Here is a 14907-nt window from a genome sequence, read left to right as displayed (position 1 = left end):
TGGACCATAAACACGCTCTAATACACATTATTACGTACATAAACAAATTAAATGTCTCTGTGATTTCCAGGTCCTCTCTCGAAACGATGCTCTTCTCCTACTTCCATCCAGTCTCCCCATTCACGAACGCTGTGACTGGCTAGAGTGCTCCCTCCATGTCTCCAAGCCAACGCATACTCACAAACGTATTGAAACACATACGAAATACTGGATTTACATTTAACTTGAAATTAGAAAAATATTGCTACGGCTGGACCATAAACACGCTCTAATACACATTATTACGTACATAAACAAATTAAATGTCTCTGTGATTTCCAGGTCCTCTCTCGAAACGATGCTCTTCTCCTACTTCCATCCAGTCTCCCCATTCACGAACGCTGTGACTGGCTAGAGTGCTCCCTCCATGTCTCCAAGCCAACGCATACTCACAAACGTATTGAAACACATACGAAATACTGGATTTACATTTAACTTGAAATTAGATAAATATTGCTACGGCTGGACCATAAACACGCTCTAATACACATTATTACGTACATAAACAAATTAAATGTCTCTGTGATTTCCAGGTCCTCTCTCGAAACGATGGTCTTCTCCTACTTCCATCCAGTCTCCCTATTCACGAACGCTGTGACTGTCTAGAGTGCTCCCTCCATGACTCCAAGCCAACGCATACTCACAAACGTATTGAAACACATACGAAATACTGGATTTACATTTAACTTGAAATTAGATAAATATTGCTACGGCTGGACCATAAACACGCTCTAATACACATTAATACGTACATAAACAAATTAAATGTCTCTGTGATTTCCAGGTCCGCTCTCGAAACGATGCTCTTCTCCTACTTCCATCCAGTCTCCCCATTCACGAACACTGTGACTGGCTAGAGTGCTCCCTCCATGTCTCCAAGCCAACGCATACTCACAAACGTATTGAAACACATACGAAATACTGGATTTACATTTAACTTGAAATTAGATAAATATTGCTACGGCTGGACCATAAACACGCTCTAATACACATTATTACGTACATAAACAAATTAAATGTCTCTGTGATTTCCAGGTCCTCTCTCGAAACGATGCTCTTCTCCTACTTCCATCCAGTCTCCCCATTCACGAACGCTGTGACTGGCTAGAGTGCTCCCTCCATGTCTCCAAGCCAACGCATACTCACAAACGTATTGAAACACATACGAAATACTGGATTTACATTTAACTTGAAATTAGATAAATATTGCTACGGCTGGACCATAAACACGCTCTAATACACATTATTACGTACATAAACAAATTAAATGTCTCTGTGATTTCCAGGTCCTCTCTCGAAACGATGCTCTTCTCCTACTTCCATCCAGTCTCCCCATTCACGAACGCTGTGACTGACTAGAGTGCTCCCTCCATGACTCCAAGCCAACGCATACTCACAAACGTATTGAAACACATACGAAATACTGGATTTACATTTAACTTGAAATTAGATAAATATTGCTACGGCTGGACCATAAACACGCTCTAATACACATTATTACGTACATAAACAAATTAAATGTCTCTGTGATTTCCAGGTCCTCTCTCGAAACGATGCTCTTCTCCTACTTCCATCCAGTGTCCCCATTCACGAACGCTGTGACTGGCTAGAGTGCTCCCTCCATGTCTCCAAGCCAACGCATACTCACAAACGTATTGAAACACATACGAAATACTGGATTTACATTTAACTTGAAATTAGATAAATATTGCTACGGCTGGACCATAAACACGCTCTAATACACATTATTACGTACATAAACAAATTAAATGTCTCTGTGATTTCCAGGTCCTCTCTCGAAACGATGCTCTTTTCCTAATTCCATCCAGTCTCTCCATTCATGAGCGCTGTGACTGGCTAGAGTGCTCCCTCCATGTCTCCAAGCCAACGCATACTCACAAACGTATTGAAACACATACGAAATACTGGATTTACATTTAACTTGAAATTAGATAAATATTGCTACGGCTGGACCATAAACACGCTCTAATACACATTATTACGTACATAAACAAATTAAATGTCTCTGTGATTTCCAGGTCCTCTCTCGAAACGATGCTCTTCTCCTACTTCCATCCAGTCTCCCCATTCACGAGCGCTGTGACTGGCTATAGTGCTCCCTCCATGTCTCCAAGCCAACGCATACTCACAAACGTATTGAAACACATACGAAATACTGGATTTACATTTAACTTGAAATTAGATAAATATTGCTACGGCTGGACCATAAACACGCTCTAATACGCATTATTACTTACATAAACAAATTAATTGTCTCTGTGATTTCCAGGTCCTCTCTCGAAACGATGCTCTTCTCCTACTTCCATCCAGTCTCCCCATTCACGAACGCTGTGACTGGCTAGAGTGCTCCCTCCATGTCTCCAAGCCAACGCATACTCACAAACGTATTGAAACACATACGAAATACTGGATTTACATTTAACTTGAAATTAGAAAAATATTGCTACGGCTGGACCATAAACACGCTCTAATACACATTATTACGTACATAAACAAATTAAATGTCTCTGTGATTTCCAGGTCCTCTCTCGAAACGATGCTCTTCTCCTACTTCCATCCAGTCTCCCCATTCACGAACGCTGTGACTGGCTAGAGTGCTCCCTCCATGTCTCCAAGCCAACGCATACTCACAAACGTATTGAAACACATACGAAATACTGGATTTACATTTAACTTGAAATTAGATAAATATTGCTACGGCTGGACCATAAACACGCTCTAATACACATTATTACGTACATAAACAAATTAAATGTCTCTGTGATTTCCAGGTCCTCTCTCGAAACGATGCTCTTCTCCTACTTCCATCCAGTCTCCCCATTCACGAACGCTGTGACTGGCTAGAGTGCTCCCTCCATGTCTCCAAGCCAACGCATACTCACAAACGTATTGAAACACATACGAAATACTGGATTTACATTTAACTTGAAATTAGATAAATATTGCTACGGCTGGACCATAAACACGCTCTAATACACATTATTACGTACATAAACAAATTAAATGTCTCTGTGATTTCCAGGTCCTCTCTCGAAACGATGCTCTTTTCCTAATTCCATCCAGTCTCTCCATTCATGAGCGCTGTGACTGGCTAGAGTGCTCCCTCCATGTCTCCAAGCCAACGCATACTCACAAACGTATTGAAACACATACGAAATACTGGATTTACATTTAACTTGAAATTAGATATATATTGCTACGGCTGGACCATAAACACGCTCTAATACGCATTATTACTTACATAAACAAATTAATTGTCTCTGTGATTTCTAAAACACAGTAAATAATTGACCAATTTCTTCATGAATACCGTATATTGGATATAAACAAAGACATAGATAAATAAATATATTTATAAGCATGCTACTACCGTTTTTGCGTGTAACTGTGGAGTACTTATGACCTGATGCGATCGATAGTAATGGGACACTTTGACCTCCAATAACTCATGTACTATTCAAGTTACATGTCTGTAATTCATACCAATTTAATTTCACACTAATAGGTTTCTAAAGACACGTCGATCGACGAAATCGATGAGCCATTGAGATTTTGGAAATTCGTTGCTGAGTGTTACTTGTATAATTTACAGCCAGATACTAAACTTTAAACTAATAAAGATATTGAAAATCTGATTAGACCATCAGAATCGTCGTGTAAATAATGGTAATGTACATGTTTCTTTTGGGGTACCATGATTCATCAGGCTAATATTAATTTCTGTACAAACTGTGAAATGTCTGGCATGATGGTTTCATAAAGTCCGCCATCTTTGGCGCTCTCGGCATACAGGTCTCTTTCTTCGACACAGCGTCACCATGGAATTCCCAGCTACGCGCTCGGGCTGGACCCCTCTTGCTTCAGCCAACGTCCGGCACCAAGTCGTCGGCCTGCCGAGCGGCCCGCGCCCACCGAGCGGCCCGTGCAGCCACGCCATCTCCGAACTTAGAATATTTTCAGGGCGCCACAACTCGCCCGTTACCTCACAAGAGTTAACTTTCGGGACTGGTGATAGCTATGTGTTTCACTTGATCTCGACCCCCAGGTCTTTGAAATTCGCTCTTAACGATCTACCAGCTGAGCATCAAACTGTAACCTATTTCTCCTACTTTTCAATGTACCACAGAGGTGCATATCATGCTGGATTAAAGCGCCTGGAAGAGACGGAATGGTAGAAAATGCTTCAACCACAGCCTAAAGATTGCTTTGAGACGTAATATTTGAATCAAATGTATCTACCTGACTATGGCAGGAAAGAACATAGTCATTACGGTTACGACCAATTAGAGATCAGAACACAGCATATTCAGCCTGCCTTTGCTGTCAACATTCCTCTGGCCAATGTCGTGGTGAATTACCGTCATCCTGATTCTAATAGTACACCCGTTGTGAACGAAAGCCATTTTCTCGAAGACACTGCGGGCAGTTTGGACATGTTTTTTGTCCTGTGGTTACGTGTGATATTCGTTACATTGGGGCTGAATTTTGTCTCACGTAACTGAGGGATATTAGAAACAAATGGTAGTCATTTCTAAATCTAGTTGGTAATGGAGGACTAGCAGTCTTCTCTGAATACGTCTCATTATAACGTGAAATAGCATCGTCGTACCGTTCACTTTGCACGACATTTTGCAGTAATTAAGCGAAAGTTAGTAGCAAACACTTATCCATTATCCTACTGTTAACCTGTAACCCAAAGCGCAACGGTAACAATATTCTGTAAGATGTGTCAGGATGCCTCAACTGATCATCCAATGTTTCTGAGCAGTATTTTTAATGAAGCTTTGTTTCATAACCAACTCGTGCAAATAACGTAATTACTAGACTTTGAAAGACATTGTAATGTTTAATTTGAACTACATTGCTTGCGAAACAACCTGAAGCACCCAAAAGACATTACCGGATTTCAGTGCACCTTCTTACGTGCATAAACCATCGCAAACGCAAATGATTAAGCGTTTCAGTTCTAGTGCTGTTCGTGTTTATTTTTGTTTCCAGTCCTGGTAGGGTGCATAAGAGGAGTGAACGGTATCAGATTTTAAATTATCAGTATGAAGAACACGGAGATGTCGTGTACGCGTGTGAGAGCGTATCAGCACTTTCCAGAGCTTGAAAGGGGCTTCACTGTGGGTCTTCTTTGACCGGCTTGTTGAATCGTGCAGCACCCAGATTCGTGACGTGTTCGGATATGACACCTATGTCTCCGCAATATCCTTTATTTCAGGAGTGCTAGTTCTGTAAGTTACGCAGGAGAGCTTCTGTTAAGTTTGGAACGTAGGAGACGAGGTACTGGCAGAAGTAAAGCTTCGAGGGCGGGGTGTGAGTCGTGCTTGGGTAGCTCAGTTGGTAGAGCACTAGCCCACGAAAGGTAAATGTCCCGAGTTCGAGTCTCGGTTCAGCACACAGTTTTAATCTGCCAGGAAGTTTCAGAGACCCATTGTTGGACTGTATGGGAACGCGAAGTCAAGCATAATTTGTAGTCAAAGTTCTCGTTGACCGCATCTTACCGCTAAAAGGGGGGATCGCGTTATTGCGCACCAAGCACATCTTAAACCCTTCACATCCGCGCCTGCCAGGCGAGAACAAGTAATGGACTCATGCGCCGGTATGTGTCATTCCGCACCATTGGTATAGACTAGCAGCAAGAACTACTGTCCCTTGCGTAGGCTCCTGTTAACAACTGCGTCTGGAGTTGCGCCGTGACCGAGGAACACGGACTGCTGATGAATGGTTTCACATTGCGTTCAGCAATGAATCGCGAGTCTGCGCTATTCCAGATGACCGTCGTTGGAGAGCATGGCGTCGATCTGGGATGAAGCCCCTTCTTGCAGCGTGCTGGAAAGCACAGCCGTGTTACTCCTGGCGTCATCATGTGGGCCATCGGGTATGATTTAGGGTGACTGGCGGCACAACGGTATGTCACGGACATCCTAATGTGCTCATGTGTTAACTCTCATGCGATGGTATAGTGATTTCATTTTTCAGCAGGGCAGTGTCTCTATGAACAGTTTGCGTCATGCTGAGTTACTTTGGAGGCCAGCAAGATCCCCGGATCTGTACCCGAAAGAAAATGTGTGGAACCCAGCTCGGATGCCAACCCTGTTCCAGTGGCAGCATCCATTTTATCAAGGACGAGGTACAATAGTTGTGGACCAGCTTGGCTCAGGGGAGGATACAACGGCCTTACGACAGCCCTCTCAACCAAATCGTTGCATCCATCCAGACTAGAGGGTGTGCAGCGACGTACTGACAAGTGGGCTCATACTGCCAAATTCTTTGTAAACTTGAGTCGATTTTGTAATCACTGAAATAACATCACATGCCCTTTCAAGTCGTGAAGTTTTATTTCGTTTCCTCCTCGCCTTCTGGAAGATTCACGGATTATGTCACGCAACGTATATGAACAGTGGTGATCTATGGTCATATCTAAAGTAATATTTGTTTGCCAAGAGGCTTATAATTTAGTTCATAAATTTAGGATTAGTCTAGGGGTTTGTGATCTAGGGGTGCTAGGACATTGTATGTAATATGCCGCTAATGTTGAATTTTGTGACCCTTTATCTTGGGAACTTTTTAAGATTCCAACTTACAATTTTCCATAATTATTGAATGCACCTTTCTAGATACACTGAACTAGAATTATTGCTAAAATTGTATTATGGGGAATGTGATCCTTTTTTTTTCAAACACTCAACTTTTTGACAGAATTTTGTAAATAAATGAACATAAAAACAAAAAAACTCAGGATATTTTAATTATTTTAGTTCCATATGTGTTGAATCTCACATTTGACATGTTGTGAAAATTTCATGTCTCTACCATCAGTACGTTTTTAGAAAACGGTTCATTTATTGCAAAAAATGTAGTTCAAAGATATTGAGGTTTAAAACTTTATTACAAATTCTTATACAGACTTACATTTCTGCGCCTTTTTTGCACTAGAATTGCCCTGGCCCATAGCCTGTGTCTTCTTCAGTGTCACAGCAGCCCAGTGCTTGCCTCCTCCTTTTCGTTCTTGCTTCTTGTGCCATTTGATGAGCAGCTAACTCTGCTTCACGTACACGAAGCTCATCCAGTTCCCGCAGTCCTTTAGCTGTTTTCTGTCCAAATCTTACCCCTAACTTTTCCAGAACCTTAAGTCTTTCATAGTTACCACCATTAAAAGTCATTACAGTATCAGATACTGCTAACTTTAGAGTCACAAGGCCAACAAATACATTTTTAGGCACACGACATCCCGCAACATTATTGAACGACTCATTCACATTCTGGGCCGGCCGCTGGTGGACGAGCGGTTCTGGCGCTACAGTCTGGAACCGCGCGACCGCTACGGTCGCAGGTTCGAATCCTGCCTCGGGCATGGATGTTTGTGTTGTCCTTAGGTTAGTTAGGTTTAAGTAGTTCTAAGTTCTAGGGGACTTATGACCTCAGCAGTTGAGTCCCATAGTGCTCAGAACCATTTGAACCATTTCACATTCTGGGTCTTCCCATATAAACACTTCTTTAGTAGCTCAGGATTTGCCAAATCTCTGTAAATAGGTTTCATTGCCTCCATTAGTGCCAAAGGAAGAGAATGTTTATGTGTAAATTCATGCAGGATGCCAGAAAATTCAGCTTGCCTATATTTACACCAAGTGTTTGGTGGAGGTGGACACAAAGTATGACATGGCTTTTCATCGGTTGATATTCGACGAAAGAAAGTGCTCCACACAACTCTTTTCATCTTCTCTAAACTGTCACGGTTATCTCTAATGGCCTTTCCATAATATTCCTGTAATTCATCAATTACTTTGTCCACTAGCTTACTACAAAAATAGCAGATAATCAGAATACTTTCAACGAAAAGTAGTATCAGAAACAAAGAAACGGTTTGTTTATTTTTTATGCCAACTTCTGAGACGTAGCAAGCCGGCCGCTGCGACCGAGCGGTTCCAGGCGCTTCAGTCCGGAACCACGCGGCTGCTACGGTCGCAGGTTCGAAGCCTGTTTCGGGCATGGATATGTGTGATGTTCTTAGGTTAATTACGTTTACGTAGTTCTAAGTCTAGAGGACTGATGATATCAGATGTTAAGTCCCATAGTGCTTAGAGAGCCATTGGACCATTTTTTGAGACGTAGCAGTGGGCACAAAACAAAGCAATTCACAGCCTTCTAGACTGTGTGGTTCCCAAGATGTGACTGCTCAACTGTGGCAGTATATTCGTAGCCGCGAAATTTGACAGTCACATGCCAACATTCAAAATATTATTCGAAGGTCACACAATTGTCTGATTTTAATGTATTATATACCAAAATGTTCAGGAAAGTCCATTATGGAATAGAAAACGGAAAACGTGAAATTTCAACTAATTTCACGTGCAATGTCCCCTTAATAATCGAAACATCCTCGGTTCTGGGTTGCGAACCCGCCGCTGCCAAAACTTTGATTAATAATCTACATTGGCGGCCGAAGATTTCCGGCATGAGTAGTCACCCTCATTCTGCCAACAGCTTTGTCAAAGAGGGTGGAGAAGCGGACAGAGGCTCAAGGGTGGGAAACTGCCCCTAAAGGCGAAAGAATCAGCGATGATCAACGGCTTGAGGATGCAGAAGGCAATGGAAACCACTGCATTAAAGACACAATACGCGTATCCATGGGACATATGTCCTGTAATTAAAAAGTGTCATGATTATCTCTCTATTGGCAAAATATTCCGGAATAGTTCCCCATACGGATCGCCAGGAGGGGACTTACAAGGGGAATGTGACCATGAGAAAAAGATTGAATTACCAACGAAAGGATAACGTTGTACGAGTCAGAAGCTTGAACGTGGTAGGGAAACTAGAAAGTCTGAAAAGGGAAATGTAAAGGCTCAATTTAGATGTAAGAGTGGTCAGTGAAGTAATATGGAAAGAACACAAGGATTACTGGCCAGATGAGTACAGTATAATTTCAAAGGCGGCAGAAAATGGTATAACGGGAGAAGGATTCGTTATGATAAGGAAAGTAGGGCAGAGAGTGTCTTACTGTCAACAGTTCAGTGATAGCGTTGTTCTTATCAGAATCGACAGCAAATCAACACCGACAACCATAGTTCAGGTATACATGCCGCCGTCGCAAGCTGAAGATGAAGAGACAGAGAAAGTATATGAAGATATTGAAAGGGTAATTCAGCACGTAAAGCTAAATAAAAATCTAGTAGTCATGGGGGACTTGAATGCAGTTTTAGAAGAAAAGGTTACAGGTCAATATGGGCTTGGGACAAGGAATGGTCCGCAGCTCGTGGTCGTGCGGTAGCGTTCTCGCTTCCCGCGCCCGGATTCCCGGGTTCGATTCCAGGCGGGGTCAGGGATTTTCTCTGCCTCGTGATGACTGGGTGTTGTGTGATGTCCATAGGTTAGTTAGCTTTAAGCAGTTCTAAGTTCTAGGGGACTGATGACCATAGATGTTAAGTCCCATAGTGCTCAGAGCCATTTGAACCATTTTGACAAGGAATGAGACAGGAGGAAGACTTATTGAAATCTATAATAAATTTCAGCAAGTAATAGCGAATGGTCTGTTCAAGAAGAATCACAAGGGGAGAAGGTATACTTGGAAAAGAGCAAGTGATACGGGAAGATTTCAGTTAGATTACATCATGGTCAGAAGAGATTCCGAAATCAGATACTGGATTGTAAGGCATACCCAGGAGCAGATATAGACTCAGATCACAATATAGTAGTGATGAAGAGTAGGCTGAAGTTCAAGACATTAGTCAGGAAGAATCAATACGCAAAGAAGTGGGATACGGAAGTACTAAGCAATGACGAGATGCGCTTGAAGTTCTCTAAGGCTATAGATACAGCAATAAGGAATAGCTCAGTAGGCAGTACAGTTGAAGAGGAATGGACATCTCTAAAAATGTCAATTACAGAAGCTGGAAAGAAAATAGGCACAAAGAAGGTAACTGCGAAGAAACCATCGGTAACAGAAGAAATACTTCAGTTGATCGGTGAATGAAGGAAGTACAAAAAGAGAAATACAGAAATACAAGTCGCTGAGGAATGAAATAAGTAGGAAGTGCAAGGAAGCTAAGACGAAATGGCTGCAGGAAAAATGTGAAGAAATCGAAAAATAAAAATGATTGTCGGAAGGACTGACCCGGCGTACAGGATGTCAAAACAACCTTCGGTGACATTAAAAGCAAGGGTGGTAACATGAAGAGTGCAATAGGAATTCTATTGTTAAATGCAGAGGAGAGAGCAGATAGGTGGAAAGAGTACACTGAAGCCCTCTATGAGGGGGAAGATTTGTCTGATGTGACAGAAGAAGAAAGAAGAGTCGATTTAGAAGAGATAGGGGATCCAGTTTTAGAATCAAAATTTAAAAGAACTTTGGAGGACTTGAGATCAATTAAGACAGAAGGGACAGGTAACTTTCCATTAGAATTTCTAGATTCATTGGGGAAGTGGCAACAAAACGACTATTCACGTTGGTGTGTAGAATGTGTGTCTAGCGACATACTGTCTGTCTTTCGGAAAAAAATATCATCCACGCAATTCCGAAGAGCTGATAAGTGCGATAATTGTCACACAATCAGCTTAACAGCTCATCTATCCAAGTATCTGACATGAATAATATACATAAGAATGGAATAGAAAATTGAGGATGTTTTAAATGACGATCAGTTTGTCTTCAGGAAAGGTAAAGGCACCAGAGAAGCAATTCTGGCATTGACAACGGGCTAAAGAAAAATCAATATTCGGTCATAGGATTTGTCGATCTGGAAGAAGCGTTCGACAATGTGAAATGGTGCAAGATGTTCGAAAATGTGAGAAAAGTAGGGGTGAGCTACAGGGAGAGATGGGTAGTATACAATCTGTACAAGAGCCAAGAGGGAATAATAAGAGTGGACGACAAAACGAAGTGCTCGTATTAAAAAGGGTGTAAGATAGGGATGTAGTGTACTGTCCAGTTCGTACATCGAAGAAGCAATGACGTAAATAAAGGAAAGGTTTAATAGAAAATTCAAGGTGACAGGATTTCGATGATACAATTTGCTGATGACATTGCTATCCTGAATGAAAGTGAAGAAGAATTACATGATCTGCTGGGAGGAATGAACAGTCTAATGAGTACAGAATATGGATTGAGAGTAAATCGAAGAAAGACGAAAGTGATGAGAAGTAGCGAAAATGAGAACAGTGAGAAACTTAACACCAGGATTGATGGTCATTCAGTTAAGGAATTCTGCTACCTAGACAGCAAAATAACACATGAGACGGACCAAAGAGGACATAAAAAGCAGACTAACAATTGTAAAAAAGAGCATTCCTGGCCAAGAGGTGTCTACCAGTATCAAATGTAGGTCTTAATTTGAGGAAGAAAATTCTGAGAATGTCCATTTTGAGGACAGCATTGTATGGTAGCGAAAAATGGATTGTATGAAAACCGGAACAGAAGAGAATCGAGGCATTTTAGATGTGGAGCTAGAGACGAATGGTGAAAATTAAGTGGACTAATAAGGTAAGGAATGAGGAGATTCTGCCCAGAATCGGAAAGGAAAGGAAGATGTGGAATACACTGACAAGGAAAAGGGATAGGATGATAGGACATCTGTTAAGACATCAGGGAATGACTTCCATGGTAGTATAGGAAGCTGTAGAGGCCAGAAACTGTAGAGAAAGACAGCGATTGGAATATATCCAGCAAATAACTGAGATCGTAAGTTTGCAAGTGCTACACTGAGATGAAGAGGCTGGCACAGAAGAGGAAACCAATCAGACGACTGATGACTCAAAAAAAAAAAAAAAAACCTTTAATATTTGTAGGACAGTTTAAATCAGGATATGAAACGGCTAAATAAAATTTGAAGGCCTATTTACTCGCATAACGTCTCACACACGACGACACCTTGCGAGGTACAAGAACTGGTCAGCTTCGCGTCCAAAATGCGACAGTTTTATGTTTTGTCGTGTTGGGTGGCAATCTCCCGTCAGTACACAGGCTAACTGACACACCGTTTTGAGCAAACCCCAGCTTGCACGCACGTCATGATTTTATAAATTACATTTCCGCTGTAACAGTTTTTCTTAATTTTTTTTATTTTTTTCTTATTTATTTTCTTATACTCCTATGTTCTGCAGGCATACTAACTCTAAGCCCTGGAGCCAGTTGTCGTAGCGTTCATAATAAACGAAATAGTGTTGGGCTGGCGTAGTCTGAAAAAAAACACGTTATTATCATGGGCAGTGAGTTTCTAATTCCACCAGGAAAACCTTCAGGAGACTGAGCATTTGCTTGAGCATAAACATTTAGCTTACACAGGTGTGTCTACTTGGGGCACAGCGACCGTTGTAAATAATATACAGGTAAGACAACCGCAAGTCACACAGTTTTGTGAGGTATTTGGTTGTACATTACAATCAGGACTCTTACTTGTGAAGTTAGAAACCGATAACGAATCACCTCCATGGGAATTACAGTGTTTCTTGTATACATGAACTGAATAAAACGACTAAAAAGAAACACTTAACCGACACTAGATGTTTCTGGTGATTTGTCAGCTATCTTGGAAACCGAAACAATGTGTGTATCATTCGTTTCTTCTTATTTAGTTGCAAATGCAAAATAAACACAAAGTGTGGAATGTTTCTATCGTTATTCACTTATAACGCAACTGTAATATAACCGTAAACATCAAAAGGAGACGTAGATTTACACCGTTGAATAAAAGAGTACACAAAAAAGATAAGTATATCGATGGAAGCTGTGGATTCGTTAGTTCATGGGATTCTCGTTTACTTAAAAAACGGAATTATTTTTGTAGATTTCAGTGTACTATTGTATTTGTGCATTAGTAAGTTTGTGTGTGTGTATTGTACTTACGTTAAAACGTTATTTGTTCTGCGTTAAGTACGTGACAATCTGACCACTATGCATATTACACAATCACCTTTAAGCCCTAAGGAACGACAGGAAAGTCTTCTTTCGAAGCATCTTAGCCTAAGAGAAGCCGACACTTGGCAACAGTCGTTCCGTCCTGCAAATAAGTTAACTTTCTACGCAATATTACAGTAGGCGGACGGTTTATTATACGACATTTCTCCACATTTCAAGTGACGTATCATTATCTGAAATGGTTTGATAATCTTACTGCAAGACTTAACTAGTTATTTCGAAAATGCGCAGTCCTAATTTAATGTACTTTGATTTTCTTTCTGCAAAAAATGGCATCAAATTTAGGTACTGTCGTCAAGCGAAAATCATTACTTAAATATCAGCTGAAAATATGGACCAATTTTTACAGTGTCCTTTCTTGTAAGCATCTTCAAAAATAGCATTATATGCGGACTCACCACTGCAGCAGCGAAGTTCTCGAAGAATGTGGCGAATCCTTCGCTGAGCCAGAGCACGGACCACCAGTTGGGGCTGACGAGGTTGCCGAACCACTGGTGGGACACTTCGTGCTGAATGATCGTCACTACTTGCTCCTTGACTGATTCCGACGTATAGTTCTCCAGGGCCAACAGACGTGATTGCCTTCACAAAGAACAGAAACATTTGAGAACACACTACCCTGACTTAAAACTGTCTAGGTTCGCTTAATTTCACTGGAAACTGCTACTTTACAGCGTCGAGTGTTTTTATATGGTTAGCGGTTAATGGAACGTCGATTGTGAGATGGAACCGTAACAATAAATCATTTCAACTAGGGAGAGAAGTGTCAGCTAGAACACAGTCCGTCGCTCCAAGTACTATGGAGCTTAACGTTCGTCGAAAGGCTTGTCGTCGATTAAAACGCGTACGAATAATATATGGTTACTAATTCTCAGAACTGTCTCTTTGTGATGTTAGAGCATACGCTCAGATGAAGGACGGGGATGTATTAGAAGGCAGGTGACAGAAAATTATAATTTACACACACACTGGAACATTCTGTAACATTTACAGCTTTTATTAATAATGTTTACCAAAGGCTCTCTAAATTAATGTCTACGTTTGATACCAGCACAACTTTTTTTTACCAAGCAATGATCTCTTCGCCTGTGCAAGCCCCCCGTTTCTGTCCTCTTCGTTTTGTCATACGTTCGTTTGCTTCCACGGTAGCAGAATAAATTTGTCTCGTAGGTGGTCCGCAATTTTGTTGTAGAGTGTCTCTAATATTATTTCGTCCGTTCCTCATTAGTTTCGTTTTTCTTCCATTTCCATATAATTGTTGTCATTAGACTGATCATTGCGTTCAGCAAGTGCTGTAGTTGTTTATCAGTTTCACTGACAGGTGTATCATTAGCGAATCTCGTCATTGATACCTTTGCACTCACATTTTCTTTTATTTCGTCATTAGCTGTTCAATGTAAAGCTGAACTGTAAGGGAGAGAGACTGCGTCTTTTCCTTGCGCCATATTTCATCTGAGAATTCCAGTTATAAGGGTGAAGATTCATAAAACCGCAGGGTCGGATTCTTGACTTGAAATGGGGGAAAAAGATCCTATGAACAGGTATCTGGAAATGCAGCGTTGCCACGGTAGATGACGGTGGCGAACGACAGTTTCTCTGACCATGTGCCATTTATTTCTTTGTGTTGCAAGCTGTGTTATTGACGTAGCTTACTATAAGCAGCGGAGTGGTCCGGTATTCATATCGGGAACAAGCCGAGATTGTGTTTGTGTGTGGCCAAGCAGATGGAAACAGTCGAGAGGCAGTACGGCTATAAGAAAACAAATACTGGCGGCGGACTGTGCGTAACAGGATTTGCAGGACCGGGTTCTACAGCTTGCTGAGACGAAAGCTAATACAAGCTCCAGGTAAGCGGCCCGCCAACATGGTATAAGCCAAAGTTCGATTATGTGTATTCTACACGACAACAGCTACTATCCCTGTCACCT

The 14907-nt window shown here is 41.4% G+C and overlaps 1 protein-coding gene across 2 annotated transcripts in view; it reads right to left on the bottom strand.

The window, feature by feature from the left end:
* Positions 1 to 14907, bottom strand: part of LOC126251716 (aminopeptidase N-like) — a 291935-nt gene that overhangs the window by 121014 nt on the left and 156014 nt on the right. For both annotated transcript variants that reach the window (XM_049952311.1, XM_049952310.1), the window contains exon 7: positions 13378 to 13561. In XM_049952311.1, the coding sequence (XP_049808268.1) occupies positions 13378 to 13561 (184 nt within the window). The remainder of the gene's footprint in view (positions 1 to 13377; positions 13562 to 14907) is intronic.

Source organism: Schistocerca nitens, chromosome 4 (genome assembly GCF_023898315.1).
Source record: "Schistocerca nitens isolate TAMUIC-IGC-003100 chromosome 4, iqSchNite1.1, whole genome shotgun sequence".
Taxonomy (NCBI): domain Eukaryota; kingdom Metazoa; phylum Arthropoda; class Insecta; order Orthoptera; family Acrididae; genus Schistocerca; species Schistocerca nitens.
This window is presented reverse-complemented; position numbering and strand designations above follow the sequence as displayed.